Raw genomic sequence first — 26,673 nt, 5'->3', positions numbered from 1 at the left:
CCTCTGTGGTGGGGGGTGGAGGGGTGGGGTTGCAGGGGTGGGGGGCGTGGAGGGTAGAGGGGCGGGGCTGCAGGGGTGGAGGGCTGGGACTGCAGGGGTGGGGGGCAGAGGGGCGGGGGAGCCTGGGTGGTTTTGTGCACGGAGGTGCTGGCCCAAGTGCTGGGGAGACCGCCTGCCCTCTTGCAGTTGGTGCAAACGTTCACTAATGACTTAACTCTTTGAAATGCATAGCAAAACTACCCAGAGGAACAAGCAGATAGCTATGGGGAGGAAGAAATTCAACATGGATCCCAAAAAGGTAAGCCAACGTTCCAGTGTTCTGGCCTGCAAGAGACTGTGGGGTTCACCGGTTTGATTGGCTCTCTCATTTTGGACAAAGGTGGTCGGTCATACCCCCTCACAGGTACTGAGAGCGGAAGTTAAGTTTGTATCATGTAGGGGCTGCTGCCAGTGAGTGGGGTGAAGCACAAGTGCCCGTGGCCCTCATCCCTGGACGCGAAGACCTTTCTTTGCGTGTGAAGCTCCGGGTGAGGCCCTCCCCCCCCGCCCCCGGCCCCGACAGCAGCTGGCGTGGACAGGCCCTCGGCGTGGCCAGGCCGAGCGGTGTGTTCTCCCACTGCGGCATGGCCCACAGCCCGGGGAGCTGGTGGGCAGGGCTGCACCCTGGGTGTCTGCTGGGGGTTTAAATGGTTCAAGTCTGGGGACTTTGTTCCTCCCATTCACTTTCGAGAAAAGACGTCTGCATGAAGGACTGGGAGCTCTCCTGATTGAAGGCAATACCAGGTCTTTCCTCCAGTTGGATTTTCTAGGAAAACACCGGAAAATAATGAAAGCTGCAACATGCAGCTACTTGTCTTTGAGGTTGAACCAGAAGACTTAGCAGAACCTGTAAACACTTTGTGGAATATGGCTCAGCTGCAAGACCATTAGGTTTTGAGACAGAAGAGCGGATCTGAGTTAGCCACCAGGGCTCAAGGTCCCAGAGAGGAATGCCGTGTCCCCGGAGGCTTCTAACTGCGGAGCTGACTTCATTCCACAGTGATCTTTAGGTGGCATTCACATCACACACCTTCCTTGGGATTTTATTTATTTATTTTTGGCATTGAGCCTCTGTGCTAATTAATGATTTGTTCATTCAGTAAATGTTGATTGCAAGAATTGCACTGTGCAAGGTCTAAGATCTGTAAACTTGCATTTCTAGGTGCAAGCACAGTTGCAAAATGTAAAGAAATGGCTTGCACATATGGACTCTCCTCAGCCTCACCACGGCTGCCGCCGGAGGAGGGTCTTTGTTTAGCTGGAGTACTCCCACCTCCATGAAAAGTTTCCTGTTGCTTCCCGATTTTCTGCTTAGGGGGCATCCACCAGCCCCAAAGTGGAATGCAGCTGTCCCCGGGAATGATTTTGTGAATTTGGTAATGACTTGAGGTTTGGAGCTAGAAGCGTTTTTTGTTGTTTTTTCCCTTTCTTGAGGAGTTGAACTTACAGAGTTGGCTTAACCAGCAGATTTGATAAGCATTGGCAGCATCTCGAGAGATACCTCACGAGTGGCTGTTTTGAAAACCGGACCTTATGTTTTGAGGTGCAGTGCAGGACAGCACGCCAACAAGTCCGGGGATGAGTCCACGTCCACCGCATGAGGCGCACACAGACACTCCGGTGCTTCGGCGGTGCTGTCGTTCTGCTCGGCTCTAGCCCGTCCTCTTGTGCTGCGCACACCTGGCGTGAGATGTGCCGCCAGGCAGGCTGACCCACGCTTCCTGAGAACTTGCCACGCATCGGGAACTGCTAACGAAGCACTGTAATTAGTACACTTACCCTTACGGGGTGGGTTCCCTTTTAATGCCTGCGGCGCAGTCGGGGGGAACGAGGCACAGAGCCTCTGAGACGTGCCCAGTGTCCGGAGCGAGGAATCCACCTCAGACTCGGGCCCGTGACCGCCGCACTTCACTGGACTCTTGTGGGAGCCTGGGGTTGGTTTGTCGGCAGCCCTGGGAGTCCAGCCCTCTGGGGTGTCTCCACCTCCAAGTCCAAGGAAGCAGCTGCTTTATCTGCTTTGCCTGGGCCGTGGCCGGCTGCCCTGCAGGCCTCATTTTGCCTAGATGCCTCTCCACCTGAGAGATTTTTAAGGTATTAATTATTGGTGCTACCCAACAACTTATTTGTAATTATGGTAAATTTAGTCTGCATGTGGCCCTTTGCTGGGGAAAAATAACGAGATTTCCCTTGTCTTATAGACGATTATAGCACTCGTCGGAGTCCGCTTGGGCCACCATAACAAAATACCGTGGACTGGTGGCCCAAACACTAGACATTTACTCGTTCACCGTTCTGGAGGCTGGAAGTCCAAGGTCAGGCTGCCAGCATGACTGGGTTCCGTGAGAGCTCTCTTCCCCACTGACAGGCGGCCTCCTCACTGTGTCCCCAAACGGCCCAGAAGAAGCTGGAGAGCGCCCCCTGGTGTCTCTTCTTAAAAGGGCAGGGGTTCCCTCAGATCAGAGCCCCGCCCATATGACCTCGTCTGACCCTGCCTCCCAGGGCCCCACTTCTGAACATCACTTTGGGGGCTAGAGCTTCAAGATAGGGATCTTTGGGAGACTCAGACGTTCAGTCCGAAACAGCCCTGGGTAATCTCACACACGGCGTTGTGAAACAGGCTCGAATCAGAGACTTTCAGGCTAGCAGGAAGTAAGTCACAGAGTGGTGACATTTTGAGCGGGAGCTTCTGTTTTTGCAGGTACATTAGATACACAGAGGCAGCGCTTGGGGTTAGAAATGAGTAAGAGGAAAGGTTGATTTGATCAAGGAAGCAGGAAATATTCACAGGCTCTCTTATTCCCAGTTTCCTAGAAATGCCTTTAAAAATATACGAATCTGTAAGAAGCAGGAGTTTGCTCAGTCGACTAGAAATTGAGGAAACCCTGAAAGATGAAAGATGAACAGTAGCCCGAAGCACACTCGGGAAAGATTTGCTCTGGGACGGGAGAGCCACATCAGGGGCTCGGCTCACTTGGGCAGCAGGTGTGGGACCAGGGAGGGGACCTCCATATTGTTCACCCTTGGCTGAGCTTGCTCGGAGCGGTGCTGTGTGCCCCCAGGTGGGAGACGCAGGTGTCTTCTCCACTGGCCTCACCAAGGAAGAGGAGGAGAAACACCTGCTCCCAGAGACCAGCTTCTGAGCGCCCCAGCTGGCCGCGTCACCTGCTCCAGAAACAGACGGCATTCGGTTGGGCTACCAGAGAATCTGAAATACAAAGGTCATCACCCAACCAGGAATCACCAAATGTATGAGCTGCTTGACCCCATGAAAGAGACGTGAAACACCACAAACAGAACTAACACAGGAGGAAACATTAAAAGTAGGATGTTTTGTATATTGTAAATCTCATCAGAGATGGTGGGGTGTTGGCTTATCCATGGTGCAGAAAATGGAGAGTTGTGGAAAAGGTCCGTGGAAGTGAAGAACCGACACCCTCTGAAAACCCACAGCCCGGGGCTGGGACGGGGACACGGGCAAGACGGGTCGTGGTGCCCTGTTCCCCACTGCTCTGTGCAGAGCCACGGGAGGCAGGTCTGGTGGCTCAGATGTCATCGAACAAAAGTCCCAGGAGGAGAGAATAGAAGACAGAGTGGAGGATGTATGTCAAAGAAATACTGGAATATTTCAGAGCTAGATTAAGATAAAATACCCAAAATCAAAGGGCTCACCAAATGCCAAGCAGGATAAAGTTTTTCAGACACTGATCTGTAGAAATATCAAGTAAAATACCAGAAAACTTACGGATAAAGAGAAATTCACTGACTTTCCAGGAAGGAAAGACCAGATTACCTAAGAAGAAACCAGAATCACAACAGGAACGCTGGATCAAAGACAGCAGGGAAACTCTTTTCCAGGGTCGGAGGAAACGTGATTTAAAACCTAGAGCTCTCTGGGGAGGCCGGTGTAGACCCGCAGAAAACCAAATAAAATAAAAATAATAGAACCTAGCATTCTGTGTATCAAGACCCATGTGAGGAGGCAAGTGAAGACATTCAGATGTGCAAGGACTCACAAAAGGAACTGCTAACACGTTCTATGAGCTCTAGAAATTGTGGAACAGTGTGTCTATAAACAGGACACGAATCCAGGGTGCGGGATAAAACGGGAGAGACACGAAGAAACCACCTAAACATACGGTTAAGTCTAAATGAGAGCTTGACTGTTGAAGGAATGTTTTAAAAATCAAAGTCCCAGATTACCTCAATACAGGTGACCCCTGAGCAGCACTGGGTTTGAGCTGGGAGGGTGGAATTTTTTTTTTTTTTTTTTTTAGTACATACAGTACAGTACTGGAAATGTATTTCTCTTCCTTACAACTTTCTTAGTAACATTTTTTCTCCAGCTTACTATCGTAAGAATGTTACTATAATATTGTGATGCTATTGTAAGAATGCAGTATATAACATATAAAATGTGTTAATTGACTGCCATGGGTAAGGCTTCTGGTCAACAGTAGGCTACTAGTAGATTTTGGCGGAGTCAAAAGTTACATACAGGTTTTCGACTGGGGGGGCGGTATGGGAGCCCATAACCCCTGCGTTGTTCAAGATCAGCTGTGTGTAAGTAGCAAGGGACAAGGGAAGCGGGGAAGTCAATGTTGGCTAAGGTTTTCAAGATGTTCATGGATGAATGTAAGTTGACATATTAAAATTTTGTTTTTTAAAGATTGATTTGTCAGAGCGAGTGAGCACAAGCAGGGGGAGGGGCAGAGGGAGAGGGAGAAGCAGACTCCCCGTTGAGCAGGGAGCCCGATGTAGGACTCGATCCCAGGACCCTGGGATCATGACCTGAGCCGAAGACAGACGCTTAACCGACTGAGGCACCCAGGCATCCCTAAGTGTTAAAATCTTAAGAGTAACCACTAAAAATAGGGATAAGATAGGATTTCTAAATTACTAGGGAAAATTGAATGAAGAAAACTTAATTCAACAGAAGGCTGAAAAGACATGAGAAATACCCAGCATTATGTGAAGGCTCAGGAAATGAGTGGTAACAAATCCATAATCACCATAAATTTGGGCTCAGTTACCTCTTAAAAGGCACCTTCACATTAGTTTGAAGAAACAGCAATAAAGTCCAGATGTGTTCTGACTGAGACACACCTGGAACAGAGCACCAAGGTTGAAAACAAGGAATTAGGAAAAGATAACACGAGGTGTAATGGGTTGAATGGTGCCCTCTTCCAGTAGATTCTACTGTTTGGTTTTCTAAATGATATTTTTAAAAAGATTTTATTTATTTATTTGAGAGAGGGAGAGGGAGATCACAAGCAGGGGGGTAGGGAGGGGAAAAGGTAGAGGGAGAAAAGCAGGGTCCCCACTGAGCAGGGAGCCCAACTTGGGGCTCGATCCCAGGACCCTGGGACCATAGCCGAAGGCAGACGCTTAACCGACTGAGCCACCCAGGCATTGCTTCTAAATGGTATTTTAAAACATGGACGTTGTCTAATAATACTGGAACATTTATTAGCATTTACCTAGTGTACTCGGATCCCGGCCGCTGTAATGACCACAAACTCGGTGGCCTGAAACAACAGAGGCGTGTCGTCTCGTAGGCCCTGGGGCCAGAAGCCTGAGATGCAGGTGTGGGCAGGGTGGGTCCCTTCGCGAAGCTCTGGCGGGGAGTGCGCTCCGGGCCTCCCTCCCAGCTCCCCGTGGCTGCCAGCCATCCCTGCTGTCCCCTGGCCTGTGGGCCCACCGCTCTGCTCTCGGCCTGCGTGTCACACGGACCGGGACGCACGGCAGCGGCTTCCATGCCCTCTTCCTCTGCTTCTGCGTCTTTGCTTCTCCTTTGTAACTGCTCTCATTGACTCTGGTCCCTGGCCTGGGCTCACCCCCATGGCACTGTGTTTTCAGGTACCTTTTTTTTTAAAGATTTTATTTATTTATTTGACAGAGACACAGCGAGAGAGGGAACACGCAGGGGGAGTGGGAGAGGGAGAAGCAGGCTTCCCGCTGAGCAGGGAGCCCGATGCAGGGCTCGATCCCAGGACCCTGGGATCACGACCCGAGCCGAAGGCAGACGCTTCACGACTCAGCCACCCAGGCGCCCCTCTGGTACCTTTTGCAAAGGGAGCTGGAACTTGACTTGGGGCTCCTTCTTGCTGCCTTCTGTAACCTTGAAGCACAGAAGAGATGACCTTGGCTGGCCTACTTGCTATTCTGAAATCCTGGTTTTTCAGGCTATTCATATTTTAAGACTTGGTTGTATCCTTTTTAAACAAATTGCTTTTTAAGTTCACGTCCATGAAAATCCAGAAAAACATTTGGCATCTTCCTATCTGCTTAACTGCTTCATTTGTAACCCAAAGAACAACCCTCAGGCTCCCATTCAAACATAACTCCTCCCTTCAGTAACTGTCAAACAATTCGCTGAAGAAATTCTTTTCTTTCAAAAAGAATCAAGGACTGACGGGGGGGGGGGGGGGGGGGGGGGGGGGGGGGGGGGGGGGGGGGGGGGGGGGGGGGGGGGGGGGGGGGGGGGGGGGGGGGGGGGGGGGGGGGGGGGGGGGGGGGGGTGGGGTGGTGGGGGGGGGTTGGGGGGGGGGGGGGGGGGGGGAAGATTAAAGAAATGACAGCTAATCAGCTGTTGCATAGCCTCCGCAAGGAGCTCCTGAGTGTTTGAATTTTAGAGCAGGTTGTGAGTATCCAGAGCTCAGGAGGGCCTCACCCCCAGGCCCGTTCAGTTCCCAGCAGGGTGTTGGCTGATGGAGTCCCTGGAACCTTGTGAATGTGGAAATTGCCAGGCCTAGGGACTCCGGAGAGCACTGGGAGGCTGGAGAGAACACGGGCCTGTGGGATGGATGCAAGACTCTGTCAAAGCCACGGCCACGGCCCCGGCCCCCACCCCTCACGGTGCACAGCAGGAGACGGGAGGAGGCCACAGGGCAAGACAGCCTGCAGCTGCGGTTCCTCCCCCCTTCCCCCCCCCCCCATCCTCCGCCAACCACCAACCAGTATCACAGCCGACGGGGTCACGAAAGACCAGGCCAGGGATGTCACCCCAGCTGCCAGCCAGGCACCCATCCCCAGGGAGCACCTGCTTCCTCCGGGCCCTTGGCTCCAGGACTACGGGCTCCTTTGGACACACTGTCTCTCCTGTCCCTTGCAGTTTGGGGAGGGGGCAGCAGGAGCTCCCAGTTCCACCCACAGCCAGTCTGTGAGTCCTTGGGACACAGAGGCAGACCAGGGCTGCTTTGGCCTCTGACCTCTCTGCCAGGGATGTTAGGTCAGACTGTAAAGTCGGCCCCGCTGCCCGGAGCTCCCCTCCCGCACAGAGCCCTGGGTGCTGGGTGCGGACGGCACCGGCACTCTTCTCCCTTGCCTGGTTTCTGGGGCCTTGCTGGACAGGGGCGTACTCGGGATTGGAGTGCTTCCTTAAGGAATGTGCACGTCGTCCCTAGTAGAAGATGATCCCAGGGGGGCCTGGACTCACTTGAGTTCCCACCAGAAATAGATGAGAGTTGATTTAGGATCATCAGACATACTGATTTTTTGGTAAGCTTTATTTTTTGAAGAACAGCATATGGTGCACAAACTTTGAATGCACAGCGTGATGAATTTTTACACATTAAAATCCTTGTGTAACCCAGAGCAAGAGGTGGTGGTAGGGTATCAGGAGTGTCTTTCTGGTGTCTCCTCCTAGCGAACAAATTCTGCCCCGTCACCGTAGAGCAGGGCTGCCTGTTGTAAAACTTTAAATATAAATAAGGTATGTTCCGTGTCGTTCTTTTATTCCGTGTCACACCTGTCAGGTGCATCATGTTGTGCATTCTCGTTGCTGCATAGTGTTCCATCGTATGGAACATACCAGAATAGGATTTAGAGCTTCTCTTATTGTTTGGATGTTGTTGGGTTTCCAGTTTGGGGGAAATTCTAAATAAGGCTGCTGTGGACATTCACATGTTTGGAAAAAAAGCAGACTCTCAGAGGGACCATGTGGTGTGAGGGAGCCCAGGTCCTGGGCACAGAGAGAGGTAGCTGGAAAATCTCTGAATTTGTAGAAAGAGAGGCAAATAGAGGACGGAAATTCCCTTACCAGCTTTGTCAACCTGTGTTTGGAAACCAGCTCAGAAGCTGTGTCAAGAGGTACATTTTCGCTATTCTTAGGGCTTCTCAGGAGAGGAGCAGGGCTACTTCGGGCCAGGGCAGTGCCTCTGCAGCCTTTCATTGTCACCTGTGCCCTTGAGGGCCTTCAAGTGGGTGTGGATTTTCACTGGCTTCAGCTCGGTGGCACAGAGATGAGTCACCGTGTTCAGCTACAGCTCACAGAAGGCCTCATGAACACCGCTTGCACGATGGACTATGTTCTCCCACAGCAGGGGTGGCTGCAGGGGCTCCAGTGGCTCCCAAGTGACAGGAGCCCAGCCCTGTGTTCAGCCCGGCCTTTCCCTCATCCCCTGGCCGTGAGGGTGCCGGTCGTCACATCTACATTCCAGGCAGGAAGGAGGGAGAAGGAGCTGCTCACGAGTCCCTTTTGGTCAAGAAAGCAGCAGCTTCCCCAGGTCCTCCTTCCAGACTTCTTTCTGTGACCAGATCGGGGTCACAAGGTCATTCCTAGTTGCAAGGGAAGCTGGGAACATGATTACTTAGCGAGGAATGGCAAGGAAAGAGGGGAGCTTGGGGAGGGCGTGGGTTGGCCAACCCCAAAGGACGTGTTCCTCTTGCACACACAGCAGATCGTTCTCCCGAGCTTGGGAAATTCGGTGTTATTACCTCTGCTTTTATAATCTCTAGTACCTTCTTTGTAATGGTTTGCTCGGTAACCCGTTTATTTGTCTTTTAGCCTGTTAAATTGCCAGGAGGAATGAATGTGCTTTCCTCTGATGGGCAAAAAAATGTAGTCTGGGGTGTGAGAATCAGATTGTCCTGGTATATTTGCCATGTCCCAGCCAGTAAGATCATTACTCTAGATGTATTTCTCTCTGAAAAGTGAGTCTGGGCGACCCGCCTAACCAGAGCTTCCTTTCTTATGTCCCTCTTCAGGGAATTCAGTTTCTAATAGAAAATGACCTGCTGCAGAACTCCCCAGAAGACGTAGCCCAGTTCCTGTATAAAGGAGAAGGCCTAAATAAGACCGTAATTGGGGACTATCTAGGTGAAAGGTAAGTTGAAGGAGAACCAGCAGCCCGACCTGGGCCCGCCCTCCCCATCGGGGTCTGTCACAGTTACACATGGGCGTAAGGTGCACGTGCCGCTCCCCACGACTGTGTTGACCTAGTGCAGTCACATGCTGTCTCTGCCCTTGCGGGGAGAGAGGTGTGGGTGCTCTGGGGCCAGGTAGGGTCTGTGATCTCTGGAAACCTTTACTCAGGGAACCATGGCAGAACGGAAACTGGTGCTGCCTCTTCTCTGTACCTCAAAAAGCGTCTTTTTTTTTTTCTTCTTCTAAAGATTATTTATTTGAGAGAGAGAGAGTATGCACTTGCGAGCATGTGCAAGGGGGTAGGGGCAGAGGGAGAGGGAGAGAGAATCTCAAGCAGACTCTCCACTGAGCACAGAGCCTGACACAGGGCTTGATCTCATGACCCTGAGATCATGATCTGAGCTGAAATTGAGTTGGATGTTCAACCAACTGAGTCACCCAGGTGCCCCCTCAGAAAGCATCTTAATCTTCTTTTCATGTTTTGCCCAGAAATAGACCAGATTTCTCAGTGGTTTTCTTCCCCCTGTTGCTTGGGGATATGAGTGAAGGTGGGAAGTTATTAATTTTTTAAATGGAGAGCACTGGACAGATTTACATTCCCAGCCTTCTCTAACTAAGGGTCCATTTGCTGTTCTTAGCAGAGGTTAGGGCAGGAATCTAAGGCAGCACATCCCCTGAGTCAAAGATCAAACAAGAGTGTTTTTAAATAAGAGCCCAACAGTTGCTCAACCGGGGTGGTTTCTGTTTCTAGCTCTTTATTAAAAATAATTGATCAAAGGTGGAAAGCAGAACACTTCCTGACTCATTCTGTGTGGCCAGTACTACCTGACGCCGTGCCGAACCAGAGATGTCACAGTTAAAACAAACCAACCAACCCTGCAGAGCAGTACCTCCTATGACTACTGAAGCAAAAATCCTCAACTAAATATTAGTAAATCAAATCTAGCAATATATAAAAATGACTATACACCAATACATTCACCCCCATGCATGCATTCATTATCCCACGAATACAAGGTTAGTTCAGTGTACAAAAGTCAAAGTAATATACAGTATCAATATAATAATGAGCAAAACCCACATGATCATCCCAGTAGATGTTGGAAAGGCTTTTGACAGCATTCACTGCTTCAAGACAAAAGTGTTCAACAAACCAGGAAAAGAAGGGAACTTCCTTAATATGATGCAGGGCACCTGTGCAACCCACAAGTTGACTTTATGCTTGCTTCTAAGAGCAAGAACAAGATAAGGTTGACGCTCACCAATTCTCTTCAACATGGTACTGGCAGTTCTAGGGCAAGAAAATGAAATTAAAAGCATCTAGTTTGGAAAGGAAGAAATAAAACTTTGCAGAAGACAGAATTGTGTATATAGAAAATCCTGAAGAATCACTAAAAGCATTAGAATAAACAAGTTCAGTAAGGCTGCAGGATACAAGATCAACATGTAAAATTCAGTCGTACTTCTAAACAGTAGCAATGAGCAAGCTTGGAAAAGATATTAAAAAAAACTCCATTTTATAATAGCATTAAAAGGAATAAAATACTTGGGAATAAATTTAATAAAAAGTACAAAATATTTACTCTGAATTACAGAACTTTGAAAAAAATGAAAAGACCTATGTAAATGGAAAGATATCCCATGTTCATGGATTGGAACTTTGATCTACAGACTTAACTCATTCCCTATCAAAGTCCCAGCTAACTTCTTTGTAGAAGTTGACAGACTCATCCTAAAATTAATGTAGAACATCAGGGGACCCAAAATAGCCACAATCTTGGAAAAGAACAAAGTTGCAGAACTCACATATAAGACAGACTAAAAACAGTAATCAAGATAGTGTGGTATTGGTGTGAGGATAGACTTCTAGATCATGGAGTAGAACGGAGAATCTAGAAATAAACCCTTACATTTATTGTCACGTGATTTTCGACGAAGGTGTCAGGACAGTTTAGTGGGGGAAAGAACAGTCTTTTCAACGAATGGTCTGGGACACCTGGATATCCACATGCAAAAGAATACCATTGGACCACTCAGGGTACACAAAAATTAAACTGGATCAAATACCTGCGTGTGAGAAGGAAAACTATAAAACACTTAGAAGAAAACATAGGGGTAGATCTTTGTGACCTTGGATTAGGCAAGAGTTTCTTAGATGTGACACCAAAAACAAACAGCAAAAGAAAAACGTAGGTAAACGGGACATCGTCAAAATCGAAAACTTGTGTTGAGAAGGACATCATTAAGAAGGTGAAGAGGCAATCCACAGACTAGGAGAAATTTTTACAAGTCACAAATAAATCTAGGAAGGACTTCTATCTAGAATGTATGAAGAACTCTTACAACTCAATAATAGGACAGCTTAATTATAAAATGAACCAAGCATCTGAATGGACATTTCTCCAAAAAAGATCCATAAATACATGATAGGACCATAAGCACACAACTGGATGTTCAGCATCCTTAGCCCCCCATCAGGGAGCTGCAGATCAAAACCACAGCGATCTACCACTTCACACCCACTAGGATGTTTGTAATAATAATAAAAAGATAAGCATTGCCCGGGACGTGGGAAAATCAGAGCCCTCACGTGCTGCTGGTAGGACGGGAGGTGCCGTGGCTGTGGGAAGTAGTTGGCAGGTCTTTAAAATACGACCCAGTCATTCTTCTCCTAGGTGTTCACCCAAGAGCAGTAAAAACGTACATCTGCACAAACACAAATGGTTGTAGCCACGTGATTCTCGGTAGCCAAGAGGTGGAAGCAGTTCCGATGTCCATCAGCTCGGATGTCCCTCAGCTGGTGGATGGTCAAGATGTGGTTCATCCAGACAATGGACTGTTAATTGGCAACAAGGAGCAGGGTGCTGGTGCATGCTGCTGCGTGTTGTGTGACTCCATTTGTGCAAAGTGCTTGGGCTAGGTGAACTTAGGGAGACAGAAGGCCGACTGGTTGCCTGCGGCTGGCAGATGGGGAGATGGGGTTTCTTGTGGGGGTAATGAAAGTGTTCAGAAACTTGATTGTGGTGACGGTTGCACAGGTCTGCGAATATATTACAAGCCATTGAATGGTACACTTGAAATAGGACAGTTTTATGGAATGTGAATTATGTTTGAACAAAACTAAAAAAACCCAAAAAAACAAAAAAGCAACAAAATCCACAAAAAACCTGAGCAGTGGCCCAGGGGTGGCAGCACCTCATTGAATCGCCTGTGCCACGAGGGCCAGAGTCTGAGTCTGCCATCGTTGTGTGGTTGTGTGGCAGGTGCAAGATGAACGATGACATTTGTGTAATACGCAGCCTGGCGGCTCCTGCAGTCGACAAGTACCACGTGCCTGCAGGTTTTGAGTTCCATAAAATACCAAGTTCCAAGTCTGTGCCAGGCTCTGAGGCACATGGGTTGTGTTGTCAAAAAAAAAAAAAAAAAAAAAAGATGGACTCATCCGCTTGTGGAGCTATACTCTGCTGGACCAATACAGGCAATACGTAATAAGCATAATAAATGTGGAAACCATTTCTCCCGTATGTTAGAAGGTGTTGGGGCAAAGAAGTGGAAGCGCGTAAGGGCGTTGGGCGAACTGTGGTTAGCAGTTAGGCTAGGCTGGTCAGGGTTGTGTCATTGAGAAAGTGACATTTGTGCAAGGACGTGAGGGGGACGAGGGTGCTCTGCAGGCAGGCGTTGGGGGAGAGGACAGGCAAGAGGGTCAGTGTGTTGGGGGCAGTGTGGCTGGAGCGGGGGCGGGGAGGGTGGCAGAGGCTCTCATGGTGATGACGGGCCCCTCTGCCCATTGCTGGGGCGGGGGAGGCTTCCCAGTTGTGGAAGGACGTGGTCTGATTCACAGCTCAAAGCCGTGGGGACTTGGGGGGGGACATCCAGGTGTGACGGTTCAGAGAGGGGTCCGGCAGGAGCCAGGAACCCCAGAGCGGCAGACTCGCAGGTACTGTTTGCATCACAGGTGAGTGTGGCTGGAGAGGAAGTGTGGACCGAGGACTGAGCCTCAGGGGCCACCCTCCAGGGGGCCAGGCTGGCAGCGGGAGTAGGGGTGCAGCTGCCCCTCTGATCACTTGCCTTCTCTGGTCCCGCCTTGGGGTCTTCACGCCACGTGCAGCCTGTACACCTGAGCCGAAGAAGGAGCCAGCTCCGCATCCCGCGCTCGGCGAGCCCTCTCAGCCAGGCTGCCTGCACCGCTGGGGCTGGGACGGTGGGCGCTTGCCTTTCATGCCAACCCCCGTGTCTCTAACCCTGCGGCTGCTGCCACGGCTTGGGTGCTCAGCACGGTGTCGGGCCCACTCCTCAGTCTTCACTGCTGCCTGCCCAAGACGGGCCGGGTGCTCACTGCCTCCTGGGACAGCCCCCCCAGCACCCACATCTGCACGGACCCCCAAGGCCTCAAGACAGCAGCTCGCCCCAGAGAAAGGAGGGGAACGTCGCAACACGTGCTCTGTGCCTGAGCCCCTTCCCGAGGCCGTGTTCATCCTTGCAGCCCCACGGGCGGGGGTCCCTTTGCAGGTGGCCCTGAGCCGTGTCCGTTCCTTGTGGTTGATGGATCATGCGCTGGCAGGGCGGGCCTGTAGGGTGGCAGCACCCTTGTCTTTAGCGAGGCCTGGTCTGCTCTGCGGTCCCGGGAAGGCCGAGGGACCGGCGTCGCCTTGCGTTGTGGCCTGCACCTGTAATGACCACGGCGTTTCGCTGGCTCAGGCTGTCCTTACTGTCCCTTGTGACCGGGACCTGGGGAAATTCCAGTTAAGCATGTCCTCCTCTGCATTTACGTAAAAGTTGAGGCCTTTGTCTTCTCGCATTTAGTTTGGTTTTAAAAGCTCTTCCGCACTGCCCCGGTTCGTGACCCGGCGCCAGGCGCCCGCAGTCCCACCTGTGAAGTGGGAACGCTGCCCGCGGCCGCTGGTTGGGAGAGCGGAGGGGGAGCGGGCGCCTGGCGCTCAGAGCTACCGCGGGGCTCGTGCCCAGCCATGCAGCCGTCTGCAATCTTCCAATGGCCTCGGTACCCTGACTGGCACCAACTGGGAGATAAACTCCTAACTCCTACCGAGTCTCCTTTGTCCTAAGCCTGAAAACGAACATGCAGTGTAATAGATCTTAACTTCTAGTTCTGCAAGACAAAACCCACAGACACTTGCTATACAAAGGAAAGGTCTTTCTTTTGAAATGATTGAAATTCTGTGCAGTGGCCTTGGACCGCATTTGCTTTCTTTCCCAGGGACGACTTTAATATTAAAGTTCTTCAAGCTTTTGTCGAACTCCATGAGTTTGCTGATCTGAACCTTGTTCAAGCCTTAAGGTAAGTGTCGGCTGTCCGCGGGAGCCGGAGGTAGGCACCCCCACGGGGCTGCCGGTTCTGCCGACCGGCCTCTGAGCCCGTGGTCTCCCCAGAGCTTCAGAGAGGCTCCCCTGGGCATTTGCAGACCGAGCCCGTGCTTGCCTCAGTGGGACGGCAGGGTGTGCATTGTGTTTCTCACCCGGTATTTGGCAGTCGGGCGCATTCTTCCCACTTCGCAGCTGAGTCTCGGTGCTGCCCAGGCGTGGGCCTGCTTCCCACTGCATTTGGTCTCAAACACCAGCCTCGTGGATGTCCCCACCTTGTCCGGGTAAAGCCAGCCGTCCTTACGCCCCGGGCCCTGGAAACGCCATGGTCCCCTGGTGTTCCTTTCTCTGTAGGCAGTTCTTGTGGAGTTTTCGACTTCCAGGGGAGGCGCAGAAGATCGACCGCATGATGGAGGCGTTCGCGTCCCGCTACTGCTTGTGCAACCCTGGCGTCTTCCAGTCCACAGGTCGGTGGCGCTGGGGCCCGGCGCCGGCGAGCCTCTGCCCGGCGGGGGTGGGGGACGCCTCTGGCCAGGCGCGCGGCTGAGGGCCCCTGCGCCGTCTGCCCTCTTGCAGACACCTGTTACGTGCTGTCGTTCGCCATCATCATGCTCAACACCAGCCTCCACAACCACAACGTGCGGGACAAGCCCACGGCCGAGCGCTTCGTCACCATGAACCGCGGCATCAACGACGGAGGGGACCTCCCGGAGGAGCTGCTGCGGGTGAGCTCCCCGCCCTCGGGGCCCCAGAGCTGGCCCTCACGCCTCGGGAGCAGCGCTGGGCAATGTTTACCATCAGGCACCTGCAGGGTCCCTCGCAGCCCTGGTCCCACCGAGCCCGGTGCCCTCAGGGACACGCGCTACCGCCCAGCCCTTTCGCTCCTGGCTGTGTCCCTGAGCACGCTGTCCCCTGTGCTCCTCGTAGAACTTGTACGAGAGCATCAAGAACGAGCCGTTCAAAATCCCCGAGGACGATGGCAATGACCTGACGCACACATTCTTCAACCCTGACCGCGAGGGCTGGCTCCTGAAGCTGGGTGAGTGGCGGCTGGCGGGCGGGCCCCGTGCTCGGAGCCCCCAGCCCTCGGCAGCCAAGGGCCCTGACCAAAGGCGGAACCGCTAGAAGCGAGGGCTGTTGGGCCGAGTCCGCCCACCGTAGCCGGCCGCACGCCCCAGACTCGATGGCTGCCGCTTTGAGCCCTGCCCCGTCTGAATGAGGCCCTGCCGGCCGTGTCCACGGCGGAGAATAACACCCGGGCTGCACGAGTGTCCCAGAAAACTGCTCAGTTAGCGTCCAGATAGACCCAAGGCAGTTTTCTGTACCAGAGGCAGGTGCATTTACTGCGAGAACCTGCGTGCCTTTCTCTTGGTTTGGTGTGGCTGATTTTTGATGCGTGGTTTAAATGTGCCTTCTTGTTGTTTTCCTTCTGCCTGTGGCTCCCACCTTTCTGTTCTGTGACGGGCTGTCCCTGCTTGTTCTGCGTTAGGAGGTACGTACCCAGTGGCTTCCTGCCCCTTCCCCGGCTGCTCATTCCTCTCTCGGTTTCTCTCCCCCGTTGGTCTGTGTGAAGCTCTGATCTGTGGCTGCCATTTGTCTGACCCCTGTGGCTTTGGACTTGCTGGGGTTAGCTTCATGCAGGGTGCGGCGAATGTGACATTCATACCCCCGGGCCGGGCAAGGCGTGGCCGGAATGCCAGCCCTTAGGCGCTGGGAGCGCATGGGAATGCCGTGTGGGACCGAGCCTGCCCATCCGGGTCTATAGGGGCCTGGGCAGCCTCGAGGCTGCTGGTCGCCTGCTCCCTCCCTGTACATCACCGGTTGCCTCTCACACTAACCAAACAGCGCATGTTTGCACCTCCCCTGGACAGAGTCCGGGAATGTTCAAAGGGCTTCCTAACCATTGACGAAGAAGTAGAGTAGTGTTGGTATTTTCTGGGCAATTTTAGGAATTGGTAGGGTGGTTTTTTGTTTTGTTTTTATTCTGGGGGCGGGGGGGGGGGGGCGCGGATTTCTGCCTTACTGTGACACGAGAGCCTGTGAGATGTGACAGCATGTACCGACCAGGCATGGTCGCTGTAGAACACACTGTGAGACACCGGGCCTGAGAGAATCCCCGCGACTTTGTGTTCGTAATCAAGGCGAGGGTAAGAGGCGGGCGTGAAGGCGTGTGCCAGGGCTCGGCCGTTCCGATTTGGGGTCTGGCTCTGGCTTCTCTCTGGCTGTGCTGAGGTTTGGGGGAGTTCTAGATAGATCTTTGTCTAGAAACCCAGAACCATAGCCATCGACTTGGAGATGCATCGCTCAGGTCACCCCAAACCTGTGGCCCCGGGGTCAGGGCAGAGGGGGGAATGTGTCCGACAAGCCAGGGAGGGCCCCTCGTGTGACAGCGACGGTGCGAGCCTGCCTGGCAGCTGGTGTGGCCTTGGCACCAGGGGGAGATGCATCTGCTTCGAAAGAACCAAACGAGGGAGACAAAGGCACAGCGGGGCTTGTGTTCCCACCTGTGCTCTGGGTGCGCACGTAAGCAGTGCTCAGAGCACCCCGAGGAGCTACAGAGCTGGCACGGTGCTGAGTTGGGTGCCCAAGGGGCCCCCTGCAGCTCGGGGTCGGCTCCCTCCATATTCCACCGCCACATGCACGCGTGTGAGGAGAAGTCACGGTGCTGGCGTTCTCGGTACCTGTCACAAAGCTAGTGGTGATGGTGCCGCCCAGACCTCAGGCCCGCGGCCAGCCGGGTGACTGCCCGGGAGCCTCCTCCCCAGAGCCCCAGCGAGCCCGCTGCCGCCTCCCTCGGGCCCGTGCAGCCTCCGTACCCTCTCCGTGCACACAGAGCTGTGGCCGTGCTGAGAGCGGGTTTCCCAGCGGGTGGGTCTGCTCTGCACAGCTGCTGGGCCTGGACACAGTCCTGCCCACAGGCCGCCTCCCAGGAGTCTTGACGCTGGCCTGGCCTCTAGGGACAGCTGCTTGGCGTCGGGCTCCGAGGGCCGAGTAGGCAGTCAGTCTGCTGGAAGCCGATGCCAGAGATGCGTTAGCTTGGCCTGGGTTAGCTCCGGGCCCTTATCCAGCACGGGGCAGACACAGGCCTGGACACGGAAGTGCTTGGCCCCAGGCCTACAACACAAGCGTAGGAGAGAACGTGTGTTCTGTGCACGCACTCAGGAGCGGAGGTCACCATGTGACCTTCCTTGTGTCTCATAAACACAGTCTGAGGCCAGATGGCACTTTCAGAAGGTCTGGATGCTTTGCAAGAGCTAGGAGCATTGTAGTGTTTCTTCGTGATCAAGGAAATGCCTTATAGCCGCTGAGTTTTGAGAAGGGGTCAGTTCTGTTAAAAACACGGGCACATGGGTCAGAGTTGAGCTGTCCTGTAGAGAAAGTATGTGTTGTAGGGTGTGTGGGTACGGTGTGCCCGGGAGCAGCCGCGGAACTAGCAGCAAGTTTGGAGCGGAGAAGCCAGGCGTGAGTGCTGTGTGTGTGTGTTCTTCCGTCCGTGTGTCCATCCCCATCTCCTGAAGTTCAGCCAGGAACACACGTAGGCAGAGCCTGTCTGTTCCCTTGCAGCGAGACCTGCGGTGGCTCCGACCCCTGCTCCCCCCATCCCGCCCTGCTGGGCCTGCCCCACTGAGCTGTAAGGGGGCTGGGCTGGGAGGCCCTTGGCCATGACCACCGGGCCGGGGATTGGGCTCCCCAAGACGTGCCACCGAGCTCAGGAGCAGTGGGGCAAGTGCTTGCCGGGGGGGGGGGGGGGGGGGGGGGGGGGGGGGGGGGGGGGGCAAAACGCTGAGAAGCCTTCCCGGCTAAGCCGCTTCTCCTGGTGTCGGGTGGTGCAGGGTAGGCCATGGGGCCTGGGGGTGAGCAGGACACACAGGCCGCCACCTTGTGGCCCAGTGCAGGAGTGCAGACGGAAGGGCAGGCACTGGACAGATGGACGGCGTGTGGGCTCCTGGGGCATTCTCTGAGAGCCTGCTTGTGGGACTGAGGGGAGGGGAGGTGCTAGCAGCGGAGTGGGAGCTCGGGGCAGCACAGCGGCCGGAAGGAAAGGCAGGGGGCCGGGAGGGGAGCCACGAGGAGACCTTGGAGGCCGCTGAGGGGTTGGGGTCCTAGGCTGACAGAGTGCGAGCCTTTGGGAGCTTCAGGCATGGAGAGCCGGCATGAACTTACCTTTTCAAGGGACGCCTCGGGGGTGGGGGTGGGGCATGGGGGTGGGAGGCTGGCGGCCCTGTCCAGCACCAGTGCAGCCAGAGAGAAGTGGTGTGAGGGAGGTGGAGTGAACTGGGCTGGGGGGATGGATCTGGAGAGAATCTGTGCTGTCTCATCACCGGAGGACTTTGGGACGAGGGTCTCCTGGGTCCCCTCCCTGTGAAGGTGGGCTTCCCTGGGGTGCTCCAGCGGAGATCAGGGAATGAGCAGGGCTCCTGGTGCCCAGCCCTGTGCTGGGTCTTCGAAGGAACCAAGGAGGCCCCGTCCAGAGGGAGCAGAGGATTCCAGCGCAGCGCTGAGAACCCCTGAGGAAGCTGCACGGGGCTGTGGGGAGCAAGGGTCCCGCTGGGGCTCAGGCACGGGGTGGGGGCTGTGGCTCTAGGCCCAAGGGCCCTGGGGCACAGGCATGGGGTCTGAGGGCCGCGGAGGGGGCAGCAGGAACTGGGGGAGGCACACGGTCAGCCCCTTTGGACGGGGACCAGAAGTGAGGTGGGGGGAGCTGGGGGTGTCTGTCAGGGAGAGGGGGAGACATAGCTGGACCTTCATTCCCCCCGCACAGCCGAGGCCCCTCCTCTGTGCTCGGCGTGCCCGCACAGCAGCCTCTCCCGCCGGTTTGGGCCTGCCTGAGGCCATCCACAGGAGGTCCGACGTCTGATCGGTGAGGCAGGGCTGAGGGATCCCAGTCTCCCAAGGACCTGGCCAGTGGCACCGAATCCCGGTGGTCGTCACCACCCCATCCCGCCCCCCCCCAAGCAGGGTGCCTTCCCTGCCTGGATTTCTGCAAACATCAAGGCTGGAGGCAGCCTTGCCTCAGCCCCAGGCTGACCTGGGAAGCCGGCCCGTGTGCCTTCCTGTCCCTCCGTGACCCCTGGCCGCACGTGACCCACGCGGCCTTTCCTCCCACACCACGGCCCCTCAGCCCCGGTGGCACTCGCCTGCTCACGGGTTGTAGAGATAGGCGGGCGAGCTCCGCCTCAAATGTCACCTTGGGGAGTGACAGCAGGGACGGCTGCTTGCTTGTGCCCACGGATTGCTTGATTCTCTTACCATGTGCATGTTTTTCTTGTAGATTGTGTTTTTTTAAACTTCATGTGAGAAGCAAGGGCTGGAAATTGAAGCCCGTTTGTGCTGAATATTTGGGGGTAAAAGATTTCCTTTCTGTAGTGAAAGGAGACACAGATGGGCTGTGTGTGTGTGTGTGTGTGTCTACGTGTGTGTGTGTGTGTGTGTGTGTGTCTACATGTGTGTCCCCGATCTTGTTAAGAGATTAAGTCAATCGAGTAATTCCCTGGACCAAGGAGTAATTGATGGTGATGGATCCCAGGGCCAGCCAGAGCCCCGAGGTAACAGGATTAGGCCCCGGCCAGGCCCCGGGGAGTCGCACTGACTTCATCCTGTTGTCATTTCCATGTGGGGAAATTAAGCCCATTCATCACGACTAACGTTTCCAGAAAGGCCGTTTGGAAAGCGGTGGCCCAGGTGGCCGTGGCAGGGGCACCGGTGCTGCCCGGGTGGGGGTGCATGTGGGGCCCCGGCAGCGCCCCACGCCGGCTCGTCGCCAGCCCGGCGCCAGGCCACACGGCTCGCCCGGGACTTGGCTCAGCGTTGGGCGGAATGGCCAACGTTTCCACGAGGAAGAAGGGAGCTTAAGACCCAGTTTGGCTCCTGGTGGCATTTCTGAAGATACAGTCATCTCTGTCGGTCCCGGGCCCGCCCTTGAGGGCCCCGGGTCCCCAGCGCGTGCGGGCTGCGACTCACGAGCTCCTTCTGCTTCTAGGAGGGCGGGTGAAGACCTGGAAGCGGCGCTGGTTCATCCTCACCGACAACTGCCTCTATTACTTTGAGTACACGACAGTAAGTATGGGGCGGGCTGCCGGGCCGGGCGCATGGCCCCTTGGGGGGCGCGGGCCTGAGCGAGGCTGGCCGTGCGCTCTTTCTCGTAGGACAAGGAGCCCAGGGGGATCATCCCCCTGGAAAACCTCAGCATCAGGGAGGTGGAGGACCCACGGAAACCGGTAAGCTGGCCTCCTCCTTGCCGCCCCTGCCCTCCGGCGGCCGCAGCGCTCCGTGACGGCGCTCTGTCTGTCTCCACCAGAACTGTTTCGAGCTTTATAACCCGAGCCATAAGGGCCAGGTCATCAAGGCCTGTAAAACCGAGGCGGACGGCCGGGTGGTGGAGGGGAACCACGTGGTGTACCGGATCTCCGCCCCGAGCCCCGAGGAGAAGGAGGAGTGGATGAAGTCCATCAGGTGCGCGCCCGGCCCCAGCTCAGAGCCCCGACGGCCCCGGTCCTTTCCGTGCACGCGGTGCGGCGGGAGTGTGCCCGCGTGGGAGCGTGTACGCCTGCGCGTGTGGGAGCGTGCCTGCGTGGGAGCGTGTACGCCTGCGCGTGTGGGAGCGTGCCTGCGTGGGAGCGTGTACGCCTGCGCGTGTGGGAGCGTGCCTGCGTGGGAGCGTGTACGGCGGGAGCGCGTGCACGTGTGCCTCTCCTGCCTGCGCGCATGCGCACTTCTGCGTGCAGGACCGGCCTCCGCTTGGCGCTGCAGGGCGTCCTCCGACCTCAGAATTCTCCTTTCTCCCCAGAGCGAGTATCAGCAGGGATCCTTTCTATGACATGCTGGCCACGAGGAAGAGGAGGATTGCCAATAAGAAATAGGTCTCTCCCGGCCTCAACAGGTGAAAGTAGAAACCAAAACCCCGCAGCAGAAAGTGACTGGGAGCCTCCCCTGACACCCTGGGCCCCGCCTCGCTCATCCCGCCGCCTCCCCGGAGGAGGCAGCGCCTGCACCGCGCGGGCCGCTTGGCGGGAGCGCCGCTCTGGGGTCGCCAAGGGCCCCGCGCAGCCGACGTGCCGACGCCCTCCTCCCGGCTCTGAGTTGGAAGCTCGTGCCCGCCGTGCCACACGTGCTCACCCGGGGCTGCGTTCACCGTTCTAGAAGCCGCTGTTTTGTATCAGACAAGGAAGGAAAAGCTACCACTTTTTTATTCAGAGTTTTTTTTCTCAGATATATAGGATTATAGCTTTTATATGCCTTTTTATATTCTGAAATTATAACGAAAGATACTTTCTAGCAGTAGTATTTTTAGAATGGCAGCTATAAATATAACTCCTGGACACAAGTATATACTGTGCACTGAAGAAAAATTCTGTCCACACAACACGCGCGGCGCCGCCCGGGGGCCGGGGGCGGGGGTGCGGGCTGCTCTGCGGGCGCCCTCGTCCCGCGCGTCCCTGGCCAGGCCCCCTGGGGCTCCTCTTCCGCTCAGATCACTTTCTAAAAAGGCAGGTCGTTAGAAGTGATGGTTCTGGGTGTTTCTCTTGTAACCGCGGTCCGGGCACCGGCTCGGTCTGTGTGTTGAGCCCCATGAAACGGCTGCTGTTGGCCTGTTCGGACCCCCCCACCGGCAGTTCCATGTGGTTCACCGGAACCGTGGTTCCGACCAGCTTCCGACCAGTCTTCGCTGTTTAAAACCTGTCGGCAAAACAAATGCTTCTTTTACTGACCTGGTGATAATTTGACCCGATCTCTTGATGTAACGGATAGACAAGTAACTAGAGCGAATCTCATTTCATGTTTTCAGAGACTTACTCTCTCGCCAGGAGCAGGGAGAGAGCACGGTGTGGGATGGAGGCACGGGGCACTTAGGGTTTCCTGTAAATAGTGTAAAACCCCCAGTACATGCTGGTGGTGGAACTTGAGTAGATCCACCATCCGGCGGCCGTCGGGTTGCTGCTGATCTAATAGTAGGTGCTCAGGACGTGCGCCGGAGGGAGCATGGATCCCCGAGCAGGATGGGGCTGCGGCGCGGTTGGGGTGCGGTGTGCTGGGTCGCCGCCTCCGGGTCTTCGGGACGGGCCCCGTGCCCGCGCCGTGGTCCCTGCCCCGCTGCGTGGGCACACCCTGCCTCTGCGCCCTTTGGCGTCACCAACTGTCCCGCACAGGGTGAGAGTCCCAGAAAGCGGACCTGAGACCGTCAGCACCCGTGTGAAGATTGTCAGTACGAGTAACTGTCCCTGTGAGTTGCCTTGGTGCTGGAACTGACCGGCTGCGGGCCCCTGGCCTCGGCACCACTGACCTTGACGTAGCTTTAAAGCGCTAGATGCAAAAGGGGTCTGAGCCCAGGACCCTCTGACCTGCATCAGACTGATATTTTTGTTTCATTCCCAAGCTTTTAGGCTTTCTTACTGTACCGATACCTCAAATTCGAAACTTCAGTTTTTGAGAAAGGCACGTCAGCATTCTCGAAGTGCCCGGCTGGTATATATGCAACTCTGGCCTCCCGTCTTCCATGAACAGATGGCGCCTGGAGCCCGCGGCCCAGCACTGCTCAAGGGCGCTCCAGCGGCGCCGGCCACAGCCGTAGCACACACGGGGGAGACCGTGCCTCTCTCCTTGTGTGCCCCAGGTAGGCCCCGGGGAGATAGGGCTCTCTCGCTGGGCTTTGGCCTCAGTGGGGGTGGGAGAACGAGCTTAGGGAAAGCCCCGTGGGAATGGCTCCTCTGGGCGCCTGTGAAGGCGCGGCCCGCGCCGGCTGTTTCCCCGGGAGCCTACCCGGGGCAGAGGCAGAGGCAGAGGCCGCCGTGCTTAGACTCTGGGGAACCTGCCATCCGTGTTAGGGGAGGTCCTCGAATTCCAGGTTTTGTTGTGACAGTATTAACACACCGGCATACGAGTCCGGGGTGCCCAGCCGGGCAGCGGGGCTGTGCGGGGCTGTGCGGGGCTGTGCGGGGCTGTGCGGGCCTGGCTGCCGCCAAACCTCAACAGGGCCGTGTTCCTCCTCCTTCCCCCCCGCCGCCCACGTCCGCGCGCAGTGCTTGAATTTTAGTCCCAACTCTGGCCAAAGACAAGCTTTCCTCCAGAGGCCAAGGGCAGGAGGCGGTGGAGGGAGCGCGGCGGGCGGATGACCACCGCCCCCCCGCCCCCCCGCACCCCAGCCTCGGTTAACACTTGAGGTTGAATTGGACCACCCTGGACCCAGGCAATCAACAGTGTCTTCAGGATTACGGAGCAACTTTCAACAGTTTAATGTGGTACCAAACCGAATCAAAATAGGAGCTATTTATAGATGAAGCAGCATTTAGTGCTTCATATAAAGCAATGCATATTTTTAAAAAAATTAAAATGCATATTATCTACATAGATGTGCTTTGCTGAGAAGTTAGGTCTGTTGTAGACCTGAAACCACACGTTGTGATTTCACATTTTCTTATTTTTTCTTAGACATTTCTAATTACAGTAAATATAGTTAATATGTAAATAATGTACAAAGAGATTTCTCGAGTGTTTGTTATTCAATGTATATATTTCCACAAGTTGCATGAAGAAATATTATCTATCGATATTTTGTTGTAAAATGAATAGCAAAATTGGAAGGTGTATGGCCATCAACTTGCAAATACTGTGTTCACAAAATAAAAAAATGCATTGTTCAAAGACTACCTAGGACCTGGTTCTTTAAAATAGATCGTCGGGTCCAGGAACTTGCTCCCTGTCCCTTCCTCATCCCGGGCTTGGGCTTCAGAGGATTCTAAGACCGTGAAGGCAGCAGGAAGAAGGTGGTGAGAAAAGTCTGGTAAGCAAAGGGGGGAAACAGCAGTAAAGAATAAGACACAAAATGTTTAATTTGCTGCCATTTATATACTATATAAATTTTACATGCTGTATATTTACAGTGGGGCAAGTGCTTTTTTAATCTTTAAAAAAACAAAGATCAAACTTTAGACATCTCTGAACAACACAAACTGTATAAACCATACAGATTATTCAGATACAAACTGTATTAAATACAGTTTTCCCCACTCCATCTCCTGATGCAGGACCAGTGAATTATAAGTGTATCACAGTTTGATAGCATATCCATATTAAAAATAAAATCACAGTATGATTTTGTCTGTAACTAGAAACTTTAAGGGACCAAGCTGACAACTCAGACTCCAATATCATAGTCAAGACAAGAGACACTGTATAAAAAAGTGTTAAGTAATAAAAACATATGTAGGCTTTACAAATAATGTTTGGATTATACATTCATAATGTAAATACTCATCATAACTGGTAAGTTGATTGGAATAGTTTCACAAAGTTCAAAAACAGAACTTGTCTATAAAATACCTTTTCAAATCTTGAATACAACTAAAATATGAAGCAAATTAGTTTCTAGTATCAGACATTACAGAAAACAGACTGCTCTCAAGTCTAGTTGAGAGCTCGTGAATCTTTAAATAAGTCTTTAAATTAAATATACACACTGTCAGTTTGTACTTTTAATAATTCCATGGTTTCCCGGCTGGTCTGGCACCGGATGTCTAACTTGGAGGAGCTTTCCATGGAATGCGAGCGGTCCACCTGAGTCTGATTAAGCAGCATTTGAGATGTTCCAGTCCAGGGCGTCACTGTCTGTGGGATTTATGTACACGGTGTTTTACAATGGTCAGCAGTTGTAGAAAGTGTTCGTCCATTTGGAATAAGGGTAATTAAGAAAAGGTAAAAACTAAAAAAAAGTCCTCCATGGTAAAATCTGTACAGGATTTACTAAAGAAGCACCACGCAGATTTGAACAAAGTTATTTTCTAGATTGATAATTTAAGCTGGGTTGGGGATGGCTTCTGTCGAACACGCTGAATCTGAAAGACAAAAGGCAGCAAGCGCAGGCGTTAGTACCTCCCGGGGCGGGGCGGGGCGGGGCGGGGGGGGGGGGGGCTGGCCATCCCTAACACCGACAACTCATTCCTGGGCTTCCTGTAGGCACAGTTACACCAGGTCCTGGGGGCAAGCTCTTCGTCATTTTGCCTTCCAGAAGGGCAGGGAGGGAAGGGGGCTGCTCGGGCCGGACGTGCAGAGGGAGCCACCTGCTGGGCGCGCGCCGCTGCCAACCGGCTCAAGCCTTCAACTCCCTTGCGCTAGACAATCTGAGTCTAATGCTTGCTTAGGCTTAGGTCTTTTCCTTAAGACACCGAGAAAGCAGGTTAGTTAAGCTGCACGTTAATCTGCCGTAGATGATTCAGGGAAATCCATTTCAAATCCCCCCTGCTGCCTACGAGTCCCACACCGGACCCGGGTGCCTTCAAGAGCAACATGGCACACTGGCCTACCTCAGCAAATGCGGGTCACAAACAGGAAGCACTAGCTCCCGGGGCCACCGGGTCAAATGCCAGTAGTCACTCACTGGGCACTGTCAAAGTCGGCATCTGTCCTAAGGCACCCACACCTCGTTCCAGGAACGCCAAGTCCTTTCTGTCAGAAGTCGGTGTGCTCTCTGGCTCTGCACGCGGACGCGGGGCTCCTGGCCCGACGCCGCGAACCCCTTGTTTCCCCAGCGCGGGGACCCGGGGCCGTGTGTGGGAATGGGGCCGCCAGGGGCTCCTCGCCGAGGCCAGTCGGGTAGGTCTGGGTGGAGGAAAGGAGCTGCTCCTTCGGTTCCATCCTGGCCCTGGTGCCTTCAGCTTTCCCTCACTTTCTCCCGAGAAGGGGGGGTGGAGGAGGGAGCAGGGTGGCGCCGGCTGAAGGAAGGGACACCCTGCCCCAGAGCCAGACCCAAGGAAGAGGGGGTCTAAGCACAGCGGGGGGGGGGGGGGGGGGGGGGGGCAGAAGAATCTGCTACCCTCACTGGGGAGCCTCCCGCACCTGCTCCCCCAGTACCGCCTCTAAGCCCAAGGCCCCAAACTCCGTCTGTGTCCCCTCGGTGCCCCTACAAACAAGTATGAAACATACACACAGGAAAACTGCTTACCATAACTAGTGAATTTTTTGTTTTGAGGCCAAGTTTTCAATCACCTAGAAAGCAAAGAATCAGAAAAGAGATTTTAGTGATGGTTTTGCAGAATGTTTCGTGCCGGAGCTGTGTCTGCGCAGTGAGCGATTACACTTAGAACCCGTTCTCAGCCGGGTGCTCGCGGCCTGAAATCCGTCCCGCCCCCGGAGAGCGAGTGCACCCTGCCACGTGGCGCTCTCTCCAAGCGTCTTAC

At 54.2% G+C, this 26,673-nt stretch overlaps 2 protein-coding genes across 10 annotated transcripts in view; one reads left to right on the top strand and one right to left on the bottom strand.

The window, feature by feature from the left end:
• CYTH3 (cytohesin 3) overlaps positions 1 to 24,147 on the top strand; it is a 91,633-nt gene extending 67,486 nt beyond the window's left edge. For 2 of the 6 annotated variants that reach the window (XM_027611392.2, XM_027611390.2), the window contains 10 exons: positions 232 to 298; positions 9,025 to 9,143; positions 14,400 to 14,480; positions 14,858 to 14,970; positions 15,080 to 15,228; positions 15,431 to 15,542; positions 20,484 to 20,560; positions 20,650 to 20,721; positions 20,802 to 20,956; positions 21,291 to 24,147. In XM_027611392.2, the coding sequence (XP_027467193.2) occupies positions 232 to 298; positions 9,025 to 9,143; positions 14,400 to 14,480; positions 14,858 to 14,970; positions 15,080 to 15,228; positions 15,431 to 15,542; positions 20,484 to 20,560; positions 20,650 to 20,721; positions 20,802 to 20,956; positions 21,291 to 21,363 (1,018 nt within the window). In that variant the 3' untranslated portion in view covers positions 21,364 to 24,147. The remainder of the gene's footprint in view (positions 1 to 231; positions 299 to 9,024; positions 9,144 to 14,399; positions 14,481 to 14,857; positions 14,971 to 15,079; positions 15,229 to 15,430; positions 15,543 to 20,483; positions 20,561 to 20,649; positions 20,722 to 20,801; positions 20,957 to 21,290) is intronic. The other 4 variants (XR_003523050.2, XR_003523049.2, XM_027611391.2 and 1 more) reach the window with 4 other exon arrangements.
• Positions 24,148 to 24,294: 147 nt separating this feature from the next.
• The window catches only part of USP42 (ubiquitin specific peptidase 42), a 54,494-nt gene continuing 52,115 nt past the window's right edge, over positions 24,295 to 26,673 (bottom strand). For 3 of the 4 annotated variants that reach the window (XM_027611383.2, XM_027611382.2, XM_027611381.2), the window contains exons 18-19: positions 26,439 to 26,482; positions 24,295 to 25,332 (exon numbers count right to left, since the gene is read on the bottom strand). In XM_027611383.2, coding sequence (XP_027467184.2) covers positions 26,475 to 26,482 — 8 coding nt within the window. In that variant the 3' untranslated portion in view covers positions 24,295 to 25,332; positions 26,439 to 26,474. The remainder of the gene's footprint in view (positions 25,333 to 26,438; positions 26,483 to 26,673) is intronic. The other variant, XM_027611384.2, reaches the window with a different exon arrangement.

This window comes from Zalophus californianus, chromosome 10 (assembly GCF_009762305.2).
Source record: "Zalophus californianus isolate mZalCal1 chromosome 10, mZalCal1.pri.v2, whole genome shotgun sequence".
NCBI classification, from domain to species: domain Eukaryota; kingdom Metazoa; phylum Chordata; class Mammalia; order Carnivora; family Otariidae; genus Zalophus; species Zalophus californianus.
The sequence above is the reverse complement of the archived record's forward strand: the minus strand, read 5'-3'. Positions and strand labels throughout refer to the sequence as shown.